The sequence below is a fragment of the Choloepus didactylus genome, chromosome 4, assembly GCF_015220235.1.
Source record: "Choloepus didactylus isolate mChoDid1 chromosome 4, mChoDid1.pri, whole genome shotgun sequence".
NCBI classification, from domain to species: domain Eukaryota; kingdom Metazoa; phylum Chordata; class Mammalia; order Pilosa; family Megalonychidae; genus Choloepus; species Choloepus didactylus.
The window spans coordinates 131,089,145-131,113,078 of NC_051310.1; the positions used below are offsets into that span (position 1 = coordinate 131,089,145).

General features: G+C 37.3%; 1 protein-coding gene across 8 annotated transcripts in view; it reads left to right on the forward strand.

The window, feature by feature from the left end:
- ATP8B4 (ATPase phospholipid transporting 8B4 (putative)) overlaps positions 1–23,934 on the forward strand; it is a 273,488-nt gene that overhangs the window by 193,056 nt on the left and 56,498 nt on the right. For 7 of the 8 annotated variants that reach the window (XM_037834015.1, XM_037834017.1, XM_037834013.1 and 4 more), the window contains 4 exons: positions 8,498–8,613; positions 16,442–16,606; positions 17,608–17,719; positions 19,464–19,569. In XM_037834015.1, the coding sequence (XP_037689943.1) occupies positions 8,498–8,613; positions 16,442–16,606; positions 17,608–17,719; positions 19,464–19,569 (499 nt within the window). The remainder of the gene's footprint in view (positions 1–8,497; positions 8,614–16,441; positions 16,607–17,607; positions 17,720–19,463; positions 19,570–23,934) is intronic. The other variant, XM_037834018.1, reaches the window with a different exon arrangement.

Genomic DNA, 23,934 nt, shown 5'->3' on the forward strand with positions numbered 1-23,934 from the left:
TTTCCTATTTCTATAAGAAAATAGAAGCCCTCAGAGATATACACCATGCTTATTCTAGATATTTCATGTAAGTAGAATCATACAATATTATCCCTTTTTTGACTGGCCTATTTCACTTAGCATAATCTTTTCGAGTTCCCTCCGAGTTATAGCGTATATTGATACTTCATCCATTTTTATGCAGAGTAATATTCCATTATATGTATATGCCACATTCTGCTTATCCATTCATCTGTTGATGGGCACTTACTTGGGTTGTTTCCACCTTTTGGCTACAATGAAAAATGCTACTATGAACATTCATGTACTGGTATCTGTTTGAGTCCCTTTCTTCAATTCTTTTGTCCATAGACCTAGGAGTGGAATTGCTAGATCATATGGTAATTCTATGTTTAACTTTTTGAGAAACTGCCAAACGGTTGTCTGCAGTGGCTGTGTCGTTTTACATTCCTGCCAACAATGCATGAGGGTTACAATTTCCTCACATGTTTGCCAACAGTTGTTATTTTCTGTTTTCTTTTTTAATTATTCCCATCCTAGTGGGTGTGAAATGATTCTCGCATGATTTTGATTTGCATTTCCCTAACGATTAATGAAACTGAGCATATTTTTATGTGCTTATTGGCAACTTATATACCATCTTTAAAGAAATAACTATTCAAATCTTTCGCCAATTTTTAAATTGGGTTGTTTGTGCTATTGCTGTTGAGCTGTAGGAGTTCTTTATAGATTTGGGAAGTTAAACCCTTATCAAATATATGATTTGCAACTATTTTCTCCCACTCCATAGGCTATCTTTTCACTCTATGGATAATGTCCTTCAATGCACAAAAGTTTTTAATTTTGATGATGTCCAATTAATCTATTTTTTCTTTTGTTGCTCATGCTTTTGTTGTCTTATCTAAGAATCCATTGCTGAATACAAGGTCCTAAAGATTTTTCTTAATGTTTTCTTCTAAGAGTTTTGTCGTTTTAGCTCTTATGTTTAGGTCTGTAATCCATTTTGAGTTAATTTTTGTATGTGGTCTGATGTAGGGGTTTGCTTTCATTCTTTTCCATGTGGAAATCCAGTTTTCCCAATACCATTTGTCAGTAAGATCATTTTCCCCCCTTGAGTGGACTGGCATCCTTGTTGAAATCAATTAGCCATAGATGTGAGGGTTTACATCTGGACTCTCAGTTCTATTCCATTGGTCTATATGTCTGTCATTAACCAGAACCACATTGCTTTGATTACTGTAGCTTTGGAGTAAGTTTTGAGATTGGGGAGCGTGAGTCTTCCAACTTTGTTCTTCCTTTTACCTTCTTCCCCTTTCAACTCCAAGCTATTTTGTTACTCATTCTTCATGTGTTAATGAAAAATTGCTCTTATTCCTTTTCAAAGCTAAAAGTTCTACCTCATCCCATCCCTTATTCCCTCCTTGAGGACACTGCTCCCTCCTCACTTGCTTGTACTTTGATTTCTCCTTCATCAGCAGCTCCTTCCTCTCTTTAACCCACAAACATGTTACTATCTTGCTACCTTAAAGTGTTGTTCATACTCTGGTCTGACCGTTACTGATTTCACCCTCTTCCCCCAACATTTAACTGCTTTCCATCATAGCATAACTTCTTAAAATCCATTTTTGCTCTTCACTTTTCTTTCCTGTTTCAACCCACTAAGGTCAGGCTTCTTTTACTACTCAAGAAGGGATGATTTACCTAAAGTTTCCAGCCACTTTTTTTAATTGCCCAATTCAATGGCCTTTTTTTTTTTTAACTTAGTAATATTTGAGACCGTTGACCTTCTCCTGAAACCCCTCTTTTGGCTTCTGTGACTTCACTGGCTCAGCCTCCTTTGCTGTCTCATCTCCATTATCCCACTGCTCGATATTGGTGTCCTTTTCTCTTTTCACTTCCTATACTCTTCTTGGATGAGCTTAACCACTCACATGGTGATAGCTATTACCTAATTCTATGAATTTTCTGTATAGTTTTTCAATTCCAGTTACTGTCTGAGGTCCAAACATACATTTCAGTCATCTGTCACTGGGTTGTACTCTGGTTACAAATTTTATTTTCTTTCTCACAACTATTGCTCTTTCTAAACTCTTTATTGCAATGACTAATAGTTGCCATTTACTGAATGCCTGTCATTTACTGTATGCCTGAAGAGTGAACTAAACACTTAAAAATGGATTGTTTTATTGAATTCTTACAATAATATGTTACCCCTGTTTAGCATATGAGAGAATTAAAGCTCAAAGATTTTAAGTGACTTGCAAAGATCACATAGCTGGTAAGATGCAGAACAAGAATTTGAACCCACATTTGTCTTTTTCCAAAGCCTTATCTCTTATCCACTCTTGTGGCTCACTTGTTTTTGACAAGTCCCTCTCCTTTACTGCCCTAAGCGTGAAGTCACAAAGGCTGCACTCCTACCTCATTCACAAAGGAGCTCCAATATATTGTCGAATTGGAAGTACACACAGAGAACATTGATATCTTTATCCTGAACTTAAAGGGAATACTTCCAGCATTACCTCATTTAGGATGATGTTTGTTTTAGGGTTTTTCCTGTTTCTTTTTTTCTTTCTTTGTTTTTAATTGATACCTTTTATTAGGTCAATTCCTCTCATTCCTTTTATGGTGAGAATTTTTATCATGAATATTGTCAAATATTTTTCTGCATCTTTTCAGATGTTCTTATAGTTGTTCTCATTTAGTTGATTGGTATGGGAATATGCATTTATTTATTTCTGCATTATTACACCAATTTTATAATACTTACATTGCCAAAAAAAGAAAAAGAAAAGAAAAGAAAAACCAGGAGACCTTGTTAAAACACAGTTTGAGGACTACTGCCCTAGACTAATATATCCTCAAGACTATTCATTATTTGGGAAGGTATTTGAAACATTTCTTGAATTTGTTTCCTCTGCCACTATCTTCATTCAGGCCTCAATATCTCTTGCCTTGTCTGTAGAATCCTCAATAGTCACCCTATTTATAGGTCTTTCCTTCTCAGAGGCATCAGAGTAATCTTTCTAAAAATACCTGATAAAGTCATTTTTATTGCAAAAGCCTTCTGTTCTCTTCTCTCAATTCCCACCACCATTGCCTTAGTTAAGGGTCTTGTCACTGTTTGCTAGGATTGCAATAGCTTCAAAACTGTTCTCCCTTGACATAGCCCTCTGTGTTGACTCCAGGGTATTCTTTCTAAAACCCAAGCATAATTTTTCCACCATCTACTGGAAAATCTTTGGTGGCTTCCCTGAACTTAAACAATAAAGTCTCTAGCATGATACTCAAGATTATTTGCATTGACCTTAACCTACTTTTCTTCCACTTCCCAAAACTTTGTGCTCCAGCCTCACTAGATTCTTCACAATCCCCAGGATGCAGTATGTACTCTCATCCCTTGCACCCTTGCATGTACTATTTCCTCTATTTCCTTTTCCCCATCTCTCTTCTTGGCAAGCTTCTCTTCCTCCTGTATTGCTTGCTTCAAGGTCCCCTGTTCTCTCAGTTCCTACTCTCCAAACAACCACATCCTCCTGTGATCCCCAGAGTGCCTTTTTTTGTAACACCAGTGTGATGCCAGTCCCCAAATATTCACGACTACACCACTCGAAAGAAGTGTGTGTTACCTGAGGGCAGGTGCTATGCCTTAGTCTTCTTAGACCTCCTGGGACCAAGCAGAGAGTAGCTTTTCTACAAATGTTTGTTAAATAAAATTAAACCCTACTCTTTACAACTTATGAATATCCTGATCATCATACTAAATCGATTTCTACTATGGCAAAAAAGTGTGTGTATGTATATGTGTATATATATATATAAAATGGTAGAGTTTTTAACTACTGGAAACTAGCTCTGAGAGATTGCTCTCAGCAGGTAAAACCCAAACAAAGTCTGGGATGTTTATCTTTGACAACAGGCTGTAGGCAGCCATCATCAGTGCTGCTGATGAACATACTGGCTCTCACTGTTAGCCTCATTTTGTAACAGCAGGAGCTATCTTCTATTTACAGCTCCAGGGGAAGTGTTTTTGATATTGGTTTGGCCCAGAACTAGCTTCTCTTTGCTCTGGGGGTGTTGACACAAACCTAAGATTGCTACATAGGGAGACTTTTGGCTTTTCCCCAGACTTGGCCACCATTAGAGACTGTGGAGAAATCACAGCCCAACCGCAAACCTCAGATGTTTGCCTTAATGGATCCCATATGAAGAAAGGTAACACTCCACCACAGAGTTCATGGAGGCTTGCGTGCTTTATTTTGGTTCTGTTTGGTTTTTAATCAGGAGGAATTTGAAAGAAACAACTGCAAGGGTAGAAAGTCTCCGTTGTTTGACAACAAGGAAAGCACCAATCTAGTCTCATGATTGCCTCATGGCTTAGTCTGTGGGGACACCACCCTGATGGGAAGGCTCAGACATTTGGTCTTTCTTTCCTTCTTTCTTTCTTTCTTTCCTCCCCCTGCTCTTTCTTTCTCTCCCCCCTCCCTCCCTCCTTCCATTCTTCCTCTCTCTCTTTCATTTAAATGTAATTAAGTTTAAGTCATTGAATCAATGGTGCATAACTATGAATGATACCCAGACAAGCCCTAGACAAGTCCCAGTAGTACTTTCATTCTGGGGCAAGAAAGCTATCTTCAGCTAATGACCCATCAGCAATTTACTTTGTGTTTGAGTTGGAGTTCTGCTATCTTCCTTGATCATGATATATCACGCTCCTTCACTCATATCACACCCTTACTCTCTGATTTAAGTCAAAGGTATCTTAATAAAAATATACTTCTATAAAAAATTTTCAGAGGGTATAGAATATACTCTATTGGTAAACGTATTAATCTCACTGTATAGGTTTGGAGGGACTAGTTCTACAGAGGGTCATTATTTTTGTAAATAAAAATATAGAGATAAAATTCAAATATAGTTGTTAATAGAGGTGCAATGGCAAATAATTGTTAAGGAATAATAAAGAATAAATAATAAATTACAATAGCTTTTCAAAAAAGTCCTTACAAGATCTTTAGATAAGGGTTGCTCAACTCTAAAGTTTTTAAAGATTATTGAAGTACAAATCACACTGCCATGTGACAGTTATTTCTTTGTGTGAGTGTATGACCAGCAAACCACCTGAAATATGGCAAAATGGAATTATTCATGATACATCATAGTGCTGCTGTTGCATCTACTTCTTACAACATAAACTTGGAAACCATTTCTAACTTTTTGTCTTTCCTTTATGTCACAAAGGCATATCTACTGCTTTCAATGATATTTGCACAATTATAATTCAATTCAGTTAAGCAAACTTTGATTGTACTTACTATGTTCCAGGGACTTGAAGCCATGGGGACAATGTGGTACATTTGCAAAATTGAAAGATGTTCTGTGTGGCTGCATCCAGGAGTAGAGAGTGAAGCAGGGTAGGAAACAGACTGGAAGGTGGCAGATCTTGATGAGCTCTGTATATGCCATATTAAAGAGTATGAATTTGATCCTAAGGGCTGAGAGAAGCTATTGCAAGATTCTAAGCAGTAGTGTGAAGGCGATTGGAATGTAGAGAAGAATTTGGAGGGAATCAGGACTGGATTAAGTTAATGTAATGATCTAGGCAAGAGAGAAAATAGCAAAGAGAGGTGCATGGCTTTGGTTGGATGTATGGGTGGTGCAGGAGGAGGAACTGTGAGTGATACCCAGATTTCTGATGTGGGAGACTGAGTGGGTGGTGAAGCTGGCTACCGAGACTGGGGATGTAGGAATTGTAGCTAGTTAGCAGAGGAAAATGATGAGTCCAGTTTGAGTTTGATGTACCTGGGCACATCTAAGGGGAGTTGTCCAGTTGGTAGTTAAAAGTTAAGAAAGGACTGCTTGAGTAGGATTTGAGCAGGAAATGATCACTTGGGGGCAGTCTGCTTGTAGATGCCATAGAAATGAATGGAATTGTCCAGGGAGAGTGTGAAGGATGGGAAGAGTGGGGGCCCTGGGTAAATACCTGGAGAACACTAACATTTAAAAGACAGGCAATGGGAGAAGATTCTATAACTAAAAAACCATGACTTTTGTCCTTGTTCTGGACATAAGTTATCTTGACCTTTGGAAGATCACTTTTTAATTTCTGATTAAAACTTTTATGTTCTGTTTTAATGTATTTTAAAAATGTCAACTTCTGAAATGACTGAGGTTTTATTAACTTTGAAGCTTCCTAACAGAAATTAACAGATGCCATGGATGAAAGAAGACATAGAACTTGCTGAGCTGCTAAAGGAAATGTTTAGCGAATAAACTCAAGCATGATATCATGAAATTAGATTTACACAAACTCAAAGGGGGCTAGTGCTGGTTTAAGAGAGGACATCAAGGATGGAAAATCATTATTGAGTCAGAAATAGGTAGAGCTGGAAAGAACCCTGAATTTATCTTATTTAAATATCTCTTTTTCATATGTAGAAACTGTGACATAAAGAATGTGAGGGACTTACAGGAGTCACAATGGGCTTATGATTTCCATAGACCAGGGTTTCTCATTGTGTGGTCAAGGGACCCCTGGGGGAACTCAAGAACTTTTTAGGGGGTCCACAGGGACACAACTATTTTCATAATAATACCAAGATGCTATTTTTCTTTTCATTCACATTCTTCATGATTGTATTGAGGAGTTTTACAGGAGCCATGTGACACGTGATGTCACAATAGACTAAACGCAGAAACAGATATGAATATCCACCTGTCTTTTAATAAGACAGACATTAATGAGATTTGTCATCATGTAAAACAATGCCACTATCCTAACTGAAATTTTTTTTGGAGAAATATAGTTATTTTTAATAAAAATATGTTATTTGTGTTACTAGGGAATAGGTTCATTATGTTATAATTATTATTACAGAAATAGTATAATTAATTTAACATGATTATTATAAAGAAATTTCTCAGTTTTAATTTCTAAGATGGTAAATATTTAAAGATATAACCCACATGAAAATTCTCTTTGAAGTCCTTACTGATTTTTAAGAGTGCAAAAGGGTCCTGGGACGACAAAGTTTGAGAACTGATGACCTAGCAGAAATCTTACTAGCAAGTGTAAGGTACACATACTTTGTCATTATAGTTCTGGTAACAAAAGGAAGAAAGTGTGGGAAAATTATTACTTGGATTGTTCCAGAAGGAAAGGAAGGGAAGATATTTCCTAGGATTAAGTTTTTTCTCTGAGGAATTAGATAAAGGATTGCATGTGGTTTTTTTTTTTCTTCCAAAATGTGGGCAATTAGATCCAGAATAGAAGAACAACTGCCTTAGCTCTGGCAACTAGGAGAACTGACCAAAGGGTCTTGGAACAGAAGACAGGCCCTAGACAAGTCCCAATACTGAAAAGTTTCCAGGGTGCCTTGGATTTATAAAAGCCTGGAGGAAACTAGAATAGATTAAGTGCTAAGAGAAGTTAAAGGTTAGTGAGGAAAGTAACTCATCATACTTTGGTATTCATACTCCTTTAAAGCAAGTCCTAAATTGTGTATCTCATTAAATTAATAGTAGTAATTATTTATGTCCATCTGTTTTGAGGCATTCTATTTCTAGAGAAAAGGTATAATTGAGTGAAAAGCATGTGGTTATCTTTGACTCAACTAATGAAGTCAGTGAGGGCCAAAGTGTTCAAACCACGAAGTTGTGACCCAGCCAGTTGTCTTAAATTGTGGGCAGTTCCTACAGTGTCATTCATTCATTCATTCATTCATTCAACAAATATTTTTTAAGTGCCTACTATGTGCCATGCTGTAAAACCAAGTTTATAAAGCAAGGCCATGTGTCCAGTGGTTTTAAAGAAAGATCCACCTGAAAGCATAATGCAGGTAGGGGTGGAGGTGAGGAGAGCCAGGGCTATCATTATCAAACCTGGGAACAGATTAAAAACAATTTGTAGACACCACCCAAGTCCCACTAATCCTGACTTCCAGTGGGAAGAAGATGGAAATTTTATTTTTTAGAAGTCCTCTGTGTGAGGTTTGCTTGTAGCCTGGATTGTGATTCAAGAATGAATGGAACCACCAAGAATGAATGTTTTTTTCCAAGAAGTGAATGGAGTAAAGACATACATCAGTGAGTGCTGGGGACTAACACACAAACCATGGCTTTGAATGGCTAGGATTCCATCTGGAGATGAAGCGGCATAACTCTATTCAATACAAACAGCCTAATTTTAAATGCATCAATCCTTCAGAAGCAGTAGGCAAGGGAAATGAGATGGTTGTATGCATCAGAATGAAAATATTTGTTTCTGAGTTTATGAAATCAAAGAAATCTATTAGACGGGATAGTATTAAGTTAGCAAAACAGGAATAAAACCAAGGGACTTAGGTAGTGACCCTCTCATCAAAGGCATTGAGTGTTTTACTACTGGCTAAGACATTATGCCCTTTTCCAAATTGCCAGGCTGGATCCCTGGGAGAATCTAGTTTTGACAGATTTCACTGATGATATTATAGTTTCCCAAAACTTTTTTTCTTTTCAGTTCGAAACCCAGAAGGGCAGATAAAGCTTTATTCCAAAGGAGCAGATACTATTCTATTTGAAAGACTTCATCCTTCCAATGAAGACCTTCTGTCTTTGACGTCAGACCATCTCAGTGTAAGTGCCTCGGTCTTAAGGTTAGCCTGATGGCCCTTTTGCCATTTCCTACAGTTAAGTCTTGTTTACAAAATATCAGCTACATGATCTGACTTACTAAATAGAAAGCATCTGGAGAGTGGTTCCGTAGGAAACTGTGCCAACAAATATCTGGAAACTGGCATGTGGCTCCCTCCCTACCCTGCTGGGAGTCCATTTGGTCCTACCACAGCTGGATTAACACACAACAGCTGAGAAGTAGCCGATGAGTGTGGGCTCCAGCCAGAGGAGGACTTGGGGGTGCTTCAGGAACACCCAGGGAAACCTGCTCCAACTCCTCTGCTGCTTGGGGCCGCACCCCGCTGCTGTGCACCGCTAGAGGCTGATCTGGTTCTGGGAAGATGAGCAGAGAGTTTCTGCCCCTTGGGTTCTGGTGTGTCTGGCACCAACTTGACTCCCTTATGAATAGCGTAGGGTTCTGGTTAGGAGGTTAGGGGAAAATAATCTCCAGAGCCGATTTCTCCTCCAATGGTCCTTTTATTCAGGTCGTAAATCTTGATAAACCCCTTGTGTCCCAGGTAGCAGATTGAAGCTATGAAACTCATACGGTCTGAGATCATGTGTAACTTCTTTCCAAAAGCTTTCTGAAGGGAGCAAGGGATGATCTTTGACACATTTTTTGCAAAAGTGTAAGTCTGTGAATTCATATGAACATTACCTGGTTTAAACCTGTGATTTGAATGTCTAATATTTGTTTGAGGTTTCTGTTTAACCCAATGTGAACTTTAAGAGCTACTGCTCAAAATGATCATTTCCTTATTGGTTTCTTTATTTAAAAAATTATTGAGGATTCATGTTCTTTGTCAGGCCTCTATTTAATTCAGAACATTCTCTGAATCTTTAAAAAAACAAACAAACAAATAAAATAATAAAAAAAAAAAACCAACCAACTCTGTCTGACTTTAGTTTAAAGAATGATGGTTTAGTAATATTGGTTACAAACATAGCTATTGTTTTTGTCTTTCCAATAGAGCATTCTTTATTTTCTTTTAATCTCTTCCAGAAGGCCTCCATGGTCTTTTTAAAATTTCTTTTTCTTTTTTTTTTTCATTTTTATTTTTTATGAAAACAACATTGAAATCATAAGTAATGGATATTTTCCATTGCTTAAACACTGAGGCCCTATTATATTCTCCTTCCATATTAAAGTATAGAAAAGCTAACTTTGGCCTTTTTACATTTCTATGCAAAAGAAATTTTTTTCCAGGGAATACAAATTTACCTTTCCCTTTTCTTCATTCATTTCATTCATTTTGGTCTCTGGATTCTAAGGTTTTAAATTTGTATTTAATTACTGATTTTGAGTTGTGAAATGATAGGAAATGACCTTGCTCAAATGCTCCTTCAAGATTAAACTTGGGTTTCATGCTACAATTAAATAACTTAAATCATATGTCTCCTTTTGTAAAGTCCTCTTAGAGTTAATTTACTGTTGTGTAGAACAGAGGGAAAGGGCATGGGTAAAATGCCCAGTGGGACAAAGAAGTGTTTGTGCAAATTAAGAGGACAAAAGATCTTTCCAATACAGTAACAGAATTTTCAGATCAGTAGGGGACCCTGTGGTGGTCTTGAAAGGCAGAGCTTGCAAAATATGCTTGCAATATCCAAAGCGCTACCCACTGTCTAACAGATAATTTTGGATAATTTTTTCATGGTCTCTCTGGGCTAAGCCACATCTTTTCAGTATGCACTGACTTCCATTTACTTAATTAGGGTGTGTGAGATTGATTTGTGCCTGATCACAAACCTATGTCTTTTCCATAAGCTGAATGCAACATAGATGTGTTCAATGGCAATGCCTAAAGGAGCAGAAATGGTGAAGTGTAGAGGCCCATAAAATGACCACCAGAGGCCCAGGCGAAGTGGGAGGTCGTTAGCATTTCCCCAAAGCAATCCCACATGTTTCTAACTATTGCGGCTGTGTGAGAGAATTAGCAACTACCAGTTCCCTACTTTTTTTTTTTGTAAGAAGCATAAGGCGCTAGAGGTGTCTTTTTCAGACTGTCAGTTTACTACATACTAAAGGGAATTATGGTTTCTCAATAAATTTGACCAATTATTAAATACTAACTCCGTAAGTTTCTAAAAAGTAATTTTTAATATAACTTGCCTTGATGAGGTTTCTTTAACATTTAAACAATTTTTTATCATTAAAATAAAATTTTAATATAGCAAAAAAATAAAATAAAAACATTACAGAAGAGTTTAGAGCAAAAAGTAAAGTCTACCTCCATTGCCAGTTCCACTTTCCAGTAGCAGTCACTTTAATTATCTTCTCTTATCTCCCCTTTTATCCTAGGGGTTATTATTAACCTTAAGTTTTATGCTTAAACTTTTATTAGCTGAATATTTAACATTTGTTTATTCATTCATTATTTACTTCTATGTTTTCATTATGGAAAATTTAAAACATACACAAAAGTAGACAGTACATACCACACAGCTTCAATAGCTACCAGCATTTTTCAATTATGTTTTATCTAGCCCCATCTAGATTTTTTTTAAACTGAAATGTTTTAAAAGCAAACTCCAGGTATCATTTCATTTCACTTGTAAATACAACTGTGTTTTATCAAATCAAGATAATATTTGTTGATTTCCCACTGTGAAAGATACGGAATTAGAAGTTATACTCTCAACTGTTTTTCTACCCCTACATTTCACACTTTTAATCTTTATATTATATTTACTTTGAGAAGGTTTATAAAATTGACATTCTATTATGTAGCTAAAATTAAGTTTCCAGTACTGATTCTAATCTGTATATCCAATAAAAACAGCACTTACAGAATTGAGATTGTGTCAATGTTATTCACTGAAGAACAATCATGTGAGTGAATCCTATGAGCTGGTATGAGCCAGCTACATGACACTGCTGATTGCATTTATAAAACCTTCAAAGCAGGGAAAATTAATCTATGGTGTTAGAAGTCAGGATAATGATTATTCTTGCAAAGGAGAGGAGTGACAGAAAAGGGGTACAAAGGGGGCTTCTGGACTTCTGGAATGTTCTGTGTCTTCAGAGTGCTGATTTACATGGGTCTGTTCACTTTGGGAAAATTCGTCAAACTATACACTTAGGATTTGTTTGCTTCTCTGTATGTAAGTTATATTTAAGTAAAACTGTTTAAAAGTTACATAGTGCCCCAAATGGCTTTTTTCCAAGTATGAAAACCTAGGATTATAAAAGAAAATGTTGGAGATGGATTATGGTGTCCCCAAACTCCTGTGGTATAATGGAGAATTTTCTCCAATTGGAGCCAATATATTTTTAATTTTCAATTTTTCAATCAAAAAATTAATTAGAACTTCTAGACTTTAAATGGTAAATTGAGCACACACATCTCTCTCTACTTTCCAAAGTTCCATGAAAGAGAAAAGATTTATGAATGAAACCATAAAATTTCTGGGAAAGAAAAGAAAGTCAACATTGACCAGAAAATCTGAGGAACTTTGGCTCATACCAGCTCATAGGAGGCAATTTAAAAATATTCAGGAATGTTGTGAATAATTTCTTGGACCATTGATAGCTTGAAATTGTCCATGGGGGGTGTATCTACATAATATAAATTGGCAAATACTACAAATCAAGGCATCTTCTCCCCCTTGCCCTCCCCCTGGAGAGCAAGCTTACCAGCCTACCATGGAATGTAATCATATAATATGCACAGATGTCTATTCAGTTGCATAAGAACAGTCTCTTCAACAAATGGTGCTGGGAGAACTGGATATCTATGCACAAAAGAATGAAAAAGGACTCCTATCTCACACCATATACAAACAAAATTAACTCAAAATGGATCAAAGATCTTAATATAAGAACCAGGACTAATTATAAAACTTCTGGAAGAAAATGTAGGGAAGCATCTTCAGGACCTTGTGTTAAGCAATGGTTTCTTAGACTTTACACCCAAAGCATGAGCAAGGAAAGTGAAAATGAATGGGACCTCCTCAAAATTAAAAACTTGTGTGCATCAAGACATTATAACTAAAGTGAAAAGACAGCCTACTCAATGGAAGAAAATATTTGGAAACCACCTATCCGATAAGGTTCAATATCCAGAATACATAAAGAAATCCTACAACTCAACAATAAAAAGACAAACAACCCAATTAAAAGTGGGCAAAAGACTTGAATAGATATTTCTCCAAAGAAGATTAAACAAATGGTTAAAAAACACATGAAAAGATTCTGAACATCACTAGCTATTAGGGAAATGCAAATCAAAATCACAATGAGGTATCATTTCACACCCAGTAGAATGGCTGCAATTAAAAATACAGAAAATCACAAGTGTTGGAGAGGATATGGAGAAATAGGAACATTCATTCATTGCTGGTGGGATTGTAAAATGTCGCGGCCACTGTGGAAGACAGTTTGGCATTTCCTCAGGAAGCTGAATGAATTAACATTGGACCTGGCAATCCTGTTACTAAGTATGTACCCAGAAGAAGTGAAAGCAAGGACTCAAACAGACATTTGCACAGTGATGTTCATAGAGGCACTATACACAATTGGCAGAAGATGGAAGCACCCCAGGTGTCCATCAACCAACAAATGGATAGGCAAAATGTGGTATATACATACAATGGAATATTATTCAGCTGTAAAAAGGAATGAAATCCTGATGCATGACTGAACCTGGAGGACATCATGCTGAGAAAAATAAGCCAGACAGAAAAGGGCAAATATATGATCTCACTGATATGAACTAATTATAATAAGCAAATTTACAGAGTTAGAATATAGAATATAGGTTACCAGGGAATAGATTGGGGAGCTGATGCATAATGTGTACAGAATTTCCATTTAGGTTGATTGCAAAGGTTTGGAAATAGATGGTGGTGATGGTAACACATTTTTGTGAGTGTAATTAACAGCGATGAACCATGTATGTGAATGTGGTTGAAAGGGGAAGTTTTGGGTCATGTATGTTATTAGAACGAAAGTTAGAAGATAAAACATGGGACTGTATCACACAGTGAACCCTGTTGTGGATGATGGACTGGGGTTAATAGTACAAATATAAGAATGCTCTTTCATGGATTATAACAAATGTATGACAATTACAAGGTGTTAATAATAGGGTGGTATATGGGAAAGAATACACCTAATGTAAATTATGGATATAGAATGTATATAGGACAGAAAATATCAATGTTGGTGAGGACATGGCACAACCAGAACCCTCATAGACTGCTGAAGGGGAATGTAAATTGATACAACTGCTTTGGAAAGCTGTGTAATATCTATTTTAGCTGAATAGATGCATATCCTGTGACCCTTGCAATTCCACTGCTAGGTATATACTCCACGGAATGTGTATGTATATTCAACAACAATCATGGAGAAGAATATTCATAGTAGTATTCATAATAGCTCTCAAAAGGAAACTATCCCAATGCACATGATGAGTAGAAACTATGATATTGTCGACACTGGAATACTACACAGCAATGAGAAGGAATGAATTACAACTATATGGAAAAATGGATGAATTTCACAATGTTGCACCAAAGAAGCCAGACACAAAAGAGGACAAAACTACATAACTTTTGAGTCATCAATTGCCTACCAGGTAATCAGTATTTATCATGCTTAGAAGAATCAGGCAATTCCCAATTTAGCATATGTGTGAGCATTCTGGGTGAGACATGCCCTCCTTGACCAATGATTATATTTTCTCCAGTTGCTGAAGTCAGGCAGGGGCATTGCAGTCATTGAGCTCCTGAGGACTTTCAGCCTCCTGGACCAAAGAGGATTGTGTCAGGCCACGAGGTTAATGGGGAACTGCTCTTCCCAGAGTGCTCCCATCCCATGATAAGCTTGGGAATCTATGGCTCAGGAAATAATGGGGTTTATGAAAGAGGCCCTAAACCAGAAGTTAAGAGAAAGGTGTACTCATTTTGCCTTACTTTTTTGTAATCCCTGACAACCCATTTTGCTCCTAAGAAATTCTTTCCTCATCTTCTTTAACTCACGTTATCTGTCTTCCACCACAGTTGTCAGATAAAATAATGAATATAAAACCATTTTGAAATACAATGTAAAGACAATACAAATAAAGAATGCTGTTGTTAAATATTTTTAAAGGAAAGCCATGGCACTAACATGACAATTTTCATTGTGGTCTGATTCCAGAAAAATATTCATTTGACTTTTGATCTAGGAATGTTACAATGAAGTTGAGCTTATTTTTTAAAAGGTGTGTGCTCTCTCTCTATAGTAGAGGATTTGAGGATGGAGAATTTGTAATCTCTGCCCCTAAGTATTTTGAAATTCAGCGGGGGTGATGCGACAACTACCCAAATACCTATAAAACAAAACAGAATGTAACAAGTGCCACAAACGAGTTATTACAACATGCTAAGTGAGTTCAAGGCAGGAAATGTCACCTTCAGAGAGTGACTCATGGATTATCTGAGTTTGTGAGGGCTGCTATAACAAAGTACCATATACTGGTTGGCTTAGACCTCAGGAATTTGTGATCTCACAGTTTCGGAGGCTGGAAGTCCAAAATCAAGGTGTTGGCAAGCCATGCTTTCTTTGAAGTCTGTAGCGTTCCGGTGGCAGCTTGCTGGCAATCCATAACTCAGCACATGGAGAACTGTCTCCTTCTGTTTCCTATTCACTCCTACTATTGGTTCCAAATTTCCTCCACTAATAAGGCCTCTAGTCATAATAAGTTAGGGCCCACTCTGATTCAGTTTCGCCTCATCTTAATAGGATCTTTGAAGATTCTCTTCACAGTTGAGTTCACATGCACCAGGACCTGGGTTAGGACCTGAACATGTCTTTGTGGAGGACACAATTCAATCCATATAAGGATGTTCAGTGAACTCGTGGCATTTAGTAAGTTGGATTTCAGCAGGCAAAGATCGAGGGCTTGATCACATGTACCAATAGGGTACAGGATTTGCAGAAATTTTCTGAGCACTTCTCTTGCTATTAGTCACTTTTCCTTCCTTCCTGATGTCATGACACTCACTGGAAAAGAGTTGTGGTTCAGGATCTAAGTTTAAGGGCTCAGACTCTAGAGTCAAGACCTGAACTAGAATAGCAACTTTGCAACTTGCTAGATGTGTGACCCAGGCAAGTTCCTCAGACTCTAGTACCTCAGCTATATCATGCATAAATGGGAACAATAATTGTAAAATGTTTGTGGTAAGGATGAAATGAGGAAAGTCATGTGCAGTGTTTAACACAATGCTAGCCATATGGTTAGGATTCAATTAATTTTAGATATAGCTATATAACTAGGGAGAATGTGACACAAATTGATGAGCTGTTATGCTGCATTCCCTTGGGAGAGCCTCTTGTCTTTGATTTGAGAGCTATAGCTCCTCTAAGCATCTTCTCCTCTCTACTAGAAGTTAGGGCCCTAAGCTGTGAAGCAGGCTGTGTTCTTCTCTGGCCAGGAGTGGTTCCTTCAGGGATGGCTTGGTTGGAACCCAATATATGTTGCTTCAAATGGAAAATGGATATATCAAGGCATGGGAGCCATTGATGACCTCTCAACTAGGATACTTCCATAGGCATTTTAGCTGTCTTTAGTGTGAATTCTAGCTCCCTTGATTGCTTTAACTTCATGGAAATAGAATACAAAATACAAACATTATCTCCCATCTCCAAGGAGACAAAAAGTTAGAAGTCAGGATGGTTAAATAGTGCTCTCTTGGGACAAAATGAAGTTGAGTGAAAAACTCCTTAACCACTATTTTTGTTATTATTACTGTGTTATTAATATTATTTTTGTGACTGTTCTTAAATCTATGTCTGCTCTGGCAGGAATTTGCAGGGGAAGGCCTCCGAACTTTGGCTATTGCGTACAGAGATCTGGATGACATGTACTTTAAAGAGTGGTATAAAATGCTTGAAGATGCAAATATTGCCACAGATGAGAGGGATGAACGGATAGCTGGGCTCTATGAAGAAATTGAAAGAGATTTGATGGTATGAGTTTGGAATCATGGTAGCTTGTGTTTAGAGAAGGGATCGTGTATGTTTTGAGATGTAGCATAGGAATAACGTATTGGCTAAATCATCTTGTATACAGCAGATGTTACTCTTTCAAACATTGAATCATGCTTCATGCACTGGCTTTCAATTTGTCATATATGCCTCTAGAGGTTCTAGAGGTTTATTTTTATCAGCAGGGATTTATGCACTTGGAAGTTTCCCAAGAGTAGAAGACAGACTGCCTATTTTTTGTCATCCTCTTGGATGTCCTTGATGTCGTGTTTTTTTTTTTTTTGTTTGTGTTTTTGTTTTTTTTCCTGACCCACCTTTTTAGAGCAGAGAAACTTGCTTTGGGTCTATAGCACTAAGCCTTCGAAAGCCCATGAAATTCTGCTGGTATCTGTGCTGACCAGAGTGTAATCTATCCTAGAAGTCACTCTTCCCCGAGGCCTCCAAGGCCAGGGAGTTCAGCCATTGTGAGGTATTAGGGAGCATATCTTGTTCATCTTTAGATGAAGTAGAGGACAGGAACCTTTACTTTTTAATTAGTGGCATTTGCTGGTTTGTTTATTTGGGGAAAGGCTCTCCTTTTTTGTGATCAGTCTCCTGACTGAGGTGTGAGGGCTTTCCTCTGGACTGCTCCCTGGTGGATATATTTGGGGAAGCAGCTGGAGAGTTCTTAAGACCCTAGAGGTCCAAGTTTCTTCTCACTGATCATAATTTATCTGAGCATATTAGACCCCTCAAGTAAATTCTAACTCTCAGAATCTCTGCCGTTTATTAGGGCCCCCATGATACTTGATTTGGGAACCTCTTCTCGGGGTCCTTCCCAACCCATTTCTGCACGTTGTATGTTGCTTGCTTACATCACTGCATCACAGTATCTGACTTCATTTTATGTTCCTTGACTTTCAGACTCTTCATAACATCTTCATAGATGTTAGGATTGTCATTTGCACACATTAACATAAGATATTATCTATTTTTCAATGAAGCTACTAGGTGCCACTGCTGTAGAAGATGAATTACAAGAGGGTGTTATCGAAACAATTACAAATTTATCACTAGCCAATATTAAGATCTGGGTCCTAACAGGAGACAAACAAGGTAATTTGAAACTGCATAATGATGATATTTTGAAAAGGGGGAGATGACTTCTATGGTAAAAATTTTAAGTAACCAGAAAGCTTAATTAATTAGATGTTTGACCACTTTTCAATATAGGAAAGAGTTGAGATTCAAAACAGAAACCTAATCTATTACAAGGATTTATTATTAAGCAAACAAATACAATATACCTTCCATGGTATACCCTGAGACCAGCTGAGTTTCAATCCAGTTTCCTGATCTCTTAAGTACAATACTTATGCCTGTAAGCAATGATGGCATTAAAATATTTATCAATTGATACGTATTAATACTACTGTCAATCAGAACAGATGTTTGCACAGCATAGAAGCAGAAAATTAGAGACTTTAAGATCGTTCCTTTAGTTTCCAGATGGCAGGGAGGTGAGGGGGATCTTGGGGGAGAAATCAGGGTGGTGGGAGGCTTTGGAGAGGCTCAGGGCAGCAACGGTTAATCAACTGTAGGGAAATATTTTGGTATTTTAACAACCACTACAGTCGTACCAGTGCAAACTGGCTGAATTCCAGAACTGTCCATTCAATGGTACAGGCACTTTCAGGCAGGAAAAATGCCAAGTCATCAAAGAGTCATTATATTCAGAAGGTTGCATTTTATAAGGCAGAAAGTGGGTCAATACATTTTGGATCTGTTGCTAGCAGTAATGTTTACAATAAAAATTATTTTATGTTCAACCATCAGTAAATTGAAAATATTCAGCTAACTGAAATACATTCTTTTAAGATTCTGTCTACCTGTTAGGTTTTTTTTAGAGCATTGAAGGATTTGCAGATGTGATAAATCAGTTCTCTGTATCTTCAGCCAAATCACTGACTAAAAAAAGGCAACAGGGAACTAAACCCTGTGGTATGTTACTTGATAATGACTCTGTAGAGTTTGATTTTGATCATTGGTTCAATTAGTTACAAATATTCTTACATTTACTACTTTTAGCTTCAATTTCTGTGGTTTATACAAAAATATGCTAAGATCTTAACAGCTGCCTCCCATAATTTAGGATACATCTAATGACTCTGCAGAGCTAGAGAGAATCTAATGACTATTGAAAATGGAAGGAGCTATCTAACTATCCTAGGCTCCATGTCTACAAAATGAGAAGGATTGCCCAACGTCATGTGAATTTCCAGTGCTGTAGTAGTAATGGTCTGGGTGGTTTTTCAGATGTTAGTCAAATTCCAATTTTCTATTCATATAATGGAAAAATGGCCATGTTTTGTGTGGGAGAACTAGAAGAACTTTTGTTGTTTGCCTGAGTATTTTGTGAGTTTTCCTTCAATTTGCCTACCATATTAGAACTGAGTGTTAGCTAAGTTTAGTATTTTAGCTCTCCAAAGGCAATATTTGAGACTTGTGGTAAGGAAAGATTTTATAAATGCACATTTGACTATATCACAAGATCTTAAGGTGTTTTCATGAGTAGTATTTTGGAATAAAAAAAATTTTTCAAAAACTAGATGAGACGGCTGGGGAGCCAGAGACATTGCTAGTTCTCCATGGATTTAGCAAGTTTTGAATCGGTCATGGAATCCAGACCTTTTCATTTCTTTCTGAATCTCTTGTATTTTATCTCTTATCATGTTCCATCTGGCATTAAGGGGGCCTGTCAGCTATAAAGAACTATAGCTATGGTCTCAAAATTTTTATGGAAATGGTACTTATGTTACTAAGTAATGTTCTAACAGAGCTGGGCTTCATTTCGTATCAGAAACTGCCATCAACATTGGATATGCCTGCAACATGCTGACTGATGATATGAACGAAGTGTTTGTTATAGCAGGAAACACAGCAGTGGAAGTCCAAGAAGAACTCAGGTAAGTGCTAAAGGAAGGAGAGAAGGAGGAGATGGAGGCAGGGGAAAAAAAAAAGAAGTAGAAAGGTACCCTATAGTGCCTGGACCCAGCTTAGTACAGAGTGCTTTCTGTATGTTTCCTAAATTCCCATTCATTTTGTGATAAACTAAGATAATTTAGACATCAGTGATAAATCATAGTCTTCAGGCCTTCAACATTTCTCAAATGTTTTTAGAAAAAGATTTCAAATCATTTAGGTTGAGTTATCCTTTAAAATTATATGTCGGTGAGTAGTGCTAGCTCTTATATGGTGAGCACTGATCAGTATCACTGAGGACATTTCTTAAAAATAGCAGTTGCCTAGCTTCAGTCTGAACCACAAATTAAGAATCTCCAGGGGATGGGTCTGGGTATTTGTATTTAATAAGTTCCTAGAAGAAGCTTGGGAACAGGATAAATTTAGAAAACACAGCCTTTGTAGATGGTATGTAAAGTTGAAATAGAGTATTTCAGCATTGAAGAGAGTTGATATTTTGACATAGTTACTCTTGAACCCAAACATACAATACAGTGAAAAACAATAATGTGAGATTTATGTTCCATTATAGTACTGGTAAACAGGTAAGTGCCAAAATTGGAGGTAGAAATGGGCAAACATTAATTTTTGAGAAATAATATTTCTTAATATATACCAGTTTATTTTATCCCGTTATTTTTGATACTTCCTTTGGAGAAGAACCTTTCAAAAATATGCATAATAACTTCTCAAGGACTTTTAAAAATGCTGTCTTATAACAATTTCTGCTTGCTGCTGCCTGTAGTGACTCCTCTAAACTCAATCCGCTTTGAATGAGGTTAAGCAGATTGTTGACTTAGAGGCAAACTGCTTGTCTCTTGCTTTATCCTCGAGCAGGGCTAATGTCCTTTCAACAAAACCGTATTGCTCCCTGGGCTTCCTTAATGTGTCTTTGTCTTTAAACCAAAGGCACCTATATTTCTGAATCTTGAGAAGAAAGGAAACCCTAAATGTCAGCGCCAACCTATTGATACTTGCAGACCAAATCTTCCAACTTCTCTATATCTTATAAATATTTTTAATTTGAGAAAATCTTTTTCTTTAAATGACCTTTTGTTTTTTTGGGCAATTTGACTCTTGCTGAAGGAAGATAGATGCCAGCAGATCCAGATTCTAATGAACTTACTGCTAAATGTTTTGGGACAGTCTCTGGGACATTGTTGTAAGCAGTCTATGTTTATTACCTCATTTAATTCTCAAAGCAGCCCAATGGTAAATAATATCATTAATCTTGTTTTACAGATTAGGAAATTGAGGCACAGATAAGTGAATTGGCTTTCCCAAAGTTTCACAGCTAGTTAGTGGTTTAGCTGAGATTTGGATCCTGAAATCTTGGCCCCAGAACCTGTATACTCCATCACCTGCCATGTGTCTCCACAAACACTCATTAGATGTATTCTTACTCCCTTTAAATAGGTAATCTAGAAGAAATAGTTTTTGAGCCATCTGACTGCTACACTTGAGTGAGTGCTCAGATACCAAATAAGGAACTAGTGTCAGAATAAATTTCAGAGGGAGACTGCCAGGTATAGGAGGAAGAGTACGGACTTCTTATCAGTTGGACCTGAGTTGGAATTCCAGCTTTCTGCTCACTAGCTGACTTTTTTAATGCAATTTTATTGAGATATATTCACATACTATACAGTCATCCACAGTGTACAATCAGTTGTTCACAGTATCATTATATAGTTGTGCATTCATCACCACAATCAATTTTTGGACATTTTCATTACTCCAAACAATAAAAATAAAAATAAAAATAAAATGACAGGGAAAAAAGAACACCCAAAACATCCCATATCCCTTCTCCCCCCATTATTCATTTACTTTTTGTCCCCATTTTTCTACTCATCTGTCCTTGCACTGGATAAAGGGAGTGTGAGCCACGAGGTTTTCACAATCACATGGTCACACAGTGTAAACTATATAGTTATATGATCGCCTTCAAGAATAGAGGCTACTGGGTGACAGCTCAACAGTTTCAGGTATTTCCTTCTGGGTATTCCAATATACTAAAAACTAAAAAGGGATATCTATATAATGCAAAAGAGTAACCTCTAAAATGACCTCTTGATTCTCTTTGAAATCTCTGAGTGACTTTTGATATGCTATCTCTACTTGGTTTCTCATTTGTAAGATGGGGATAAAAATATCTATACTGTAGATTATTTTATTTTGAAGATTAAATGAGACAAGAACTTAAAGCTTTATAGATGTTCAGAGAGCTCACTTCCTCCCTTTCTTTTCTTTTCTCTCCATTTCCTCCATTTTGTCTTCTTTCTTTCCTTCTGCTATTGTTTCCTTCCTTTCCACCAACAAAGACTACTTTTACTTAGTATTTTCCCCAATAGTTTCTATGGAGTCTAATGTATATATATATGTGTATGTGTGTGTGTGTGTGTGTGTGTATATATATATATATATATAATTTTATCTGTAATAATTAATTGGATTTCCCAATTTTTATTTGGCAAAGATATATACAGTCCCAAGTTATAGCTTCTAAACAGCATAATACAGCAGTTTCCCACACTGACTTGATAACCAAAAATAACACAAAATTTTAAAAAAAGAAATGAGGGGGTTTATGCAGTCTTATCATAGGGAAATATACATTTTTCACTAAGCTTCTTCAGATATTGAAATAACATGCTGACCCCTGGGCAACTTTTATGGATCTCCCTCCTCAATTGGTTGCATTGGATAAGGATATTGCAAGTTGATGGAACAGCAGTATAAAGGTGTGGAAATATGAAAAAATAAAAGTCATATTATATCCAAGAGCAACATTCCAAATTGGAGTGGATGATAGAGCTAAAGGTGGGGGCAATTTTTCAAAGGTGGTATTGGAGACAGGTTTATTGACAAGCAAAAGTGGCTAGAATTTATATCCTGAAAGTATTGGGTGGATTTGGATAATTTCTTGGTGGAAATGTGACATATTCAGGTTTGAATTTTAGAAATAACACTCCAGTGACAGGGTGGATGGAGTATGTTTAGTTGGGAAAATGCATGGTATAGGGAGATGCATCAGGAGGCTGTTGGAATAGCTAAGCTTAGGGATGATGAAGGTTGAACTAAGGCAGTGAGGCTGTGACAGTGAGGAAGGAAAGAGTGGGCTGAAATTGACAGCTGGTTGGTGGTAGAATGGGTAGGACTCGGAATTCGGTTGAATGTGAAGGAGAGACATGGAAGGAGGCGCTGCCTGATATTTCCAGCTTGTATATCAGGTATGAATTTCACAGCCCAGAATATATCAGGCATGCAAGAACAGAAGCTTACATTAAATTTTCTAAAAATGAACTTGAATCCCTTTTCTGCCTGATGGCAGAACAATTAAACTATGTACGTTTGGTCAAAGTTGGTTAAATTTAGTTCAAGTCTGGGATGCACAGTTGCCTCACCTGTCACTGATGATCAGTGTCTCCCCTGTTGGCATCTGGCACTTTCCCCTTCTGTGACCCTGCCTGGTGTCTGGTGTCTTTGGATTAGCTGGCTTTCCCTCTTGGCTGACTTCCACACCCTCCTGGCTGCTCTCCCCCATCTCTCTGGGTCTGGGAAGACTTGGGCTCTCACATCACCATTTGTGTTTCTGAAATCCCTTTACTCTACTACCCCCAGGCCACTGGACCTCCGTGGGAAGCAGACAATCCTTCACACTCAGATCTCTCAAAATTTGTTCCATTACCCACATCATTCTTCCATTTCTTACCAGTCCAGGCTATGCGGCAGGACGCAGGCTCCCTTTAGAGACTCACTGGCATCTAAGCTCCTATTCAATGTCCGTCTCCCATAGACAGGGATGGAAATTGGAGACAAGAGGTAATTTCTTTCTAGTCTGTTGCTTATGACAATATTTTATGCCTCAACTTTAAGGATTAGTCTTTTGAAACTCAAAGTAACTTTTTTCATCCCTCACAAAAAGTCCAGTTAGTGAAATTCCTGATCACTGGGATTCAGAACAATACCACTACAAGTTTCACGAGTCTCTTCTGGTAGAATTTGAGCCTTTTCTTTCTCCGTGTTTGGTTCTGTCAGATCCCCCTGAGACAAGATACATTGCTGATAAGCGAGGATCACATGTGGTAGCAGTGGTGGTTGGAGAGTAGGCAGGAAACTAAAGTTAGTATCTCAAGATTTTATCCCACTACATTCAGTTGACTAAGTAGATGACGTAACTGTCATTATGTGGAAGGAATGTGGAGAAATATGAATTCTTATATACTGTTGTTGGCAATGTGCGTAAATTGGTAGATACTCTCTAGAGGGCAACCTGGCAATATATTTCAAAATTATATATATGCACACTG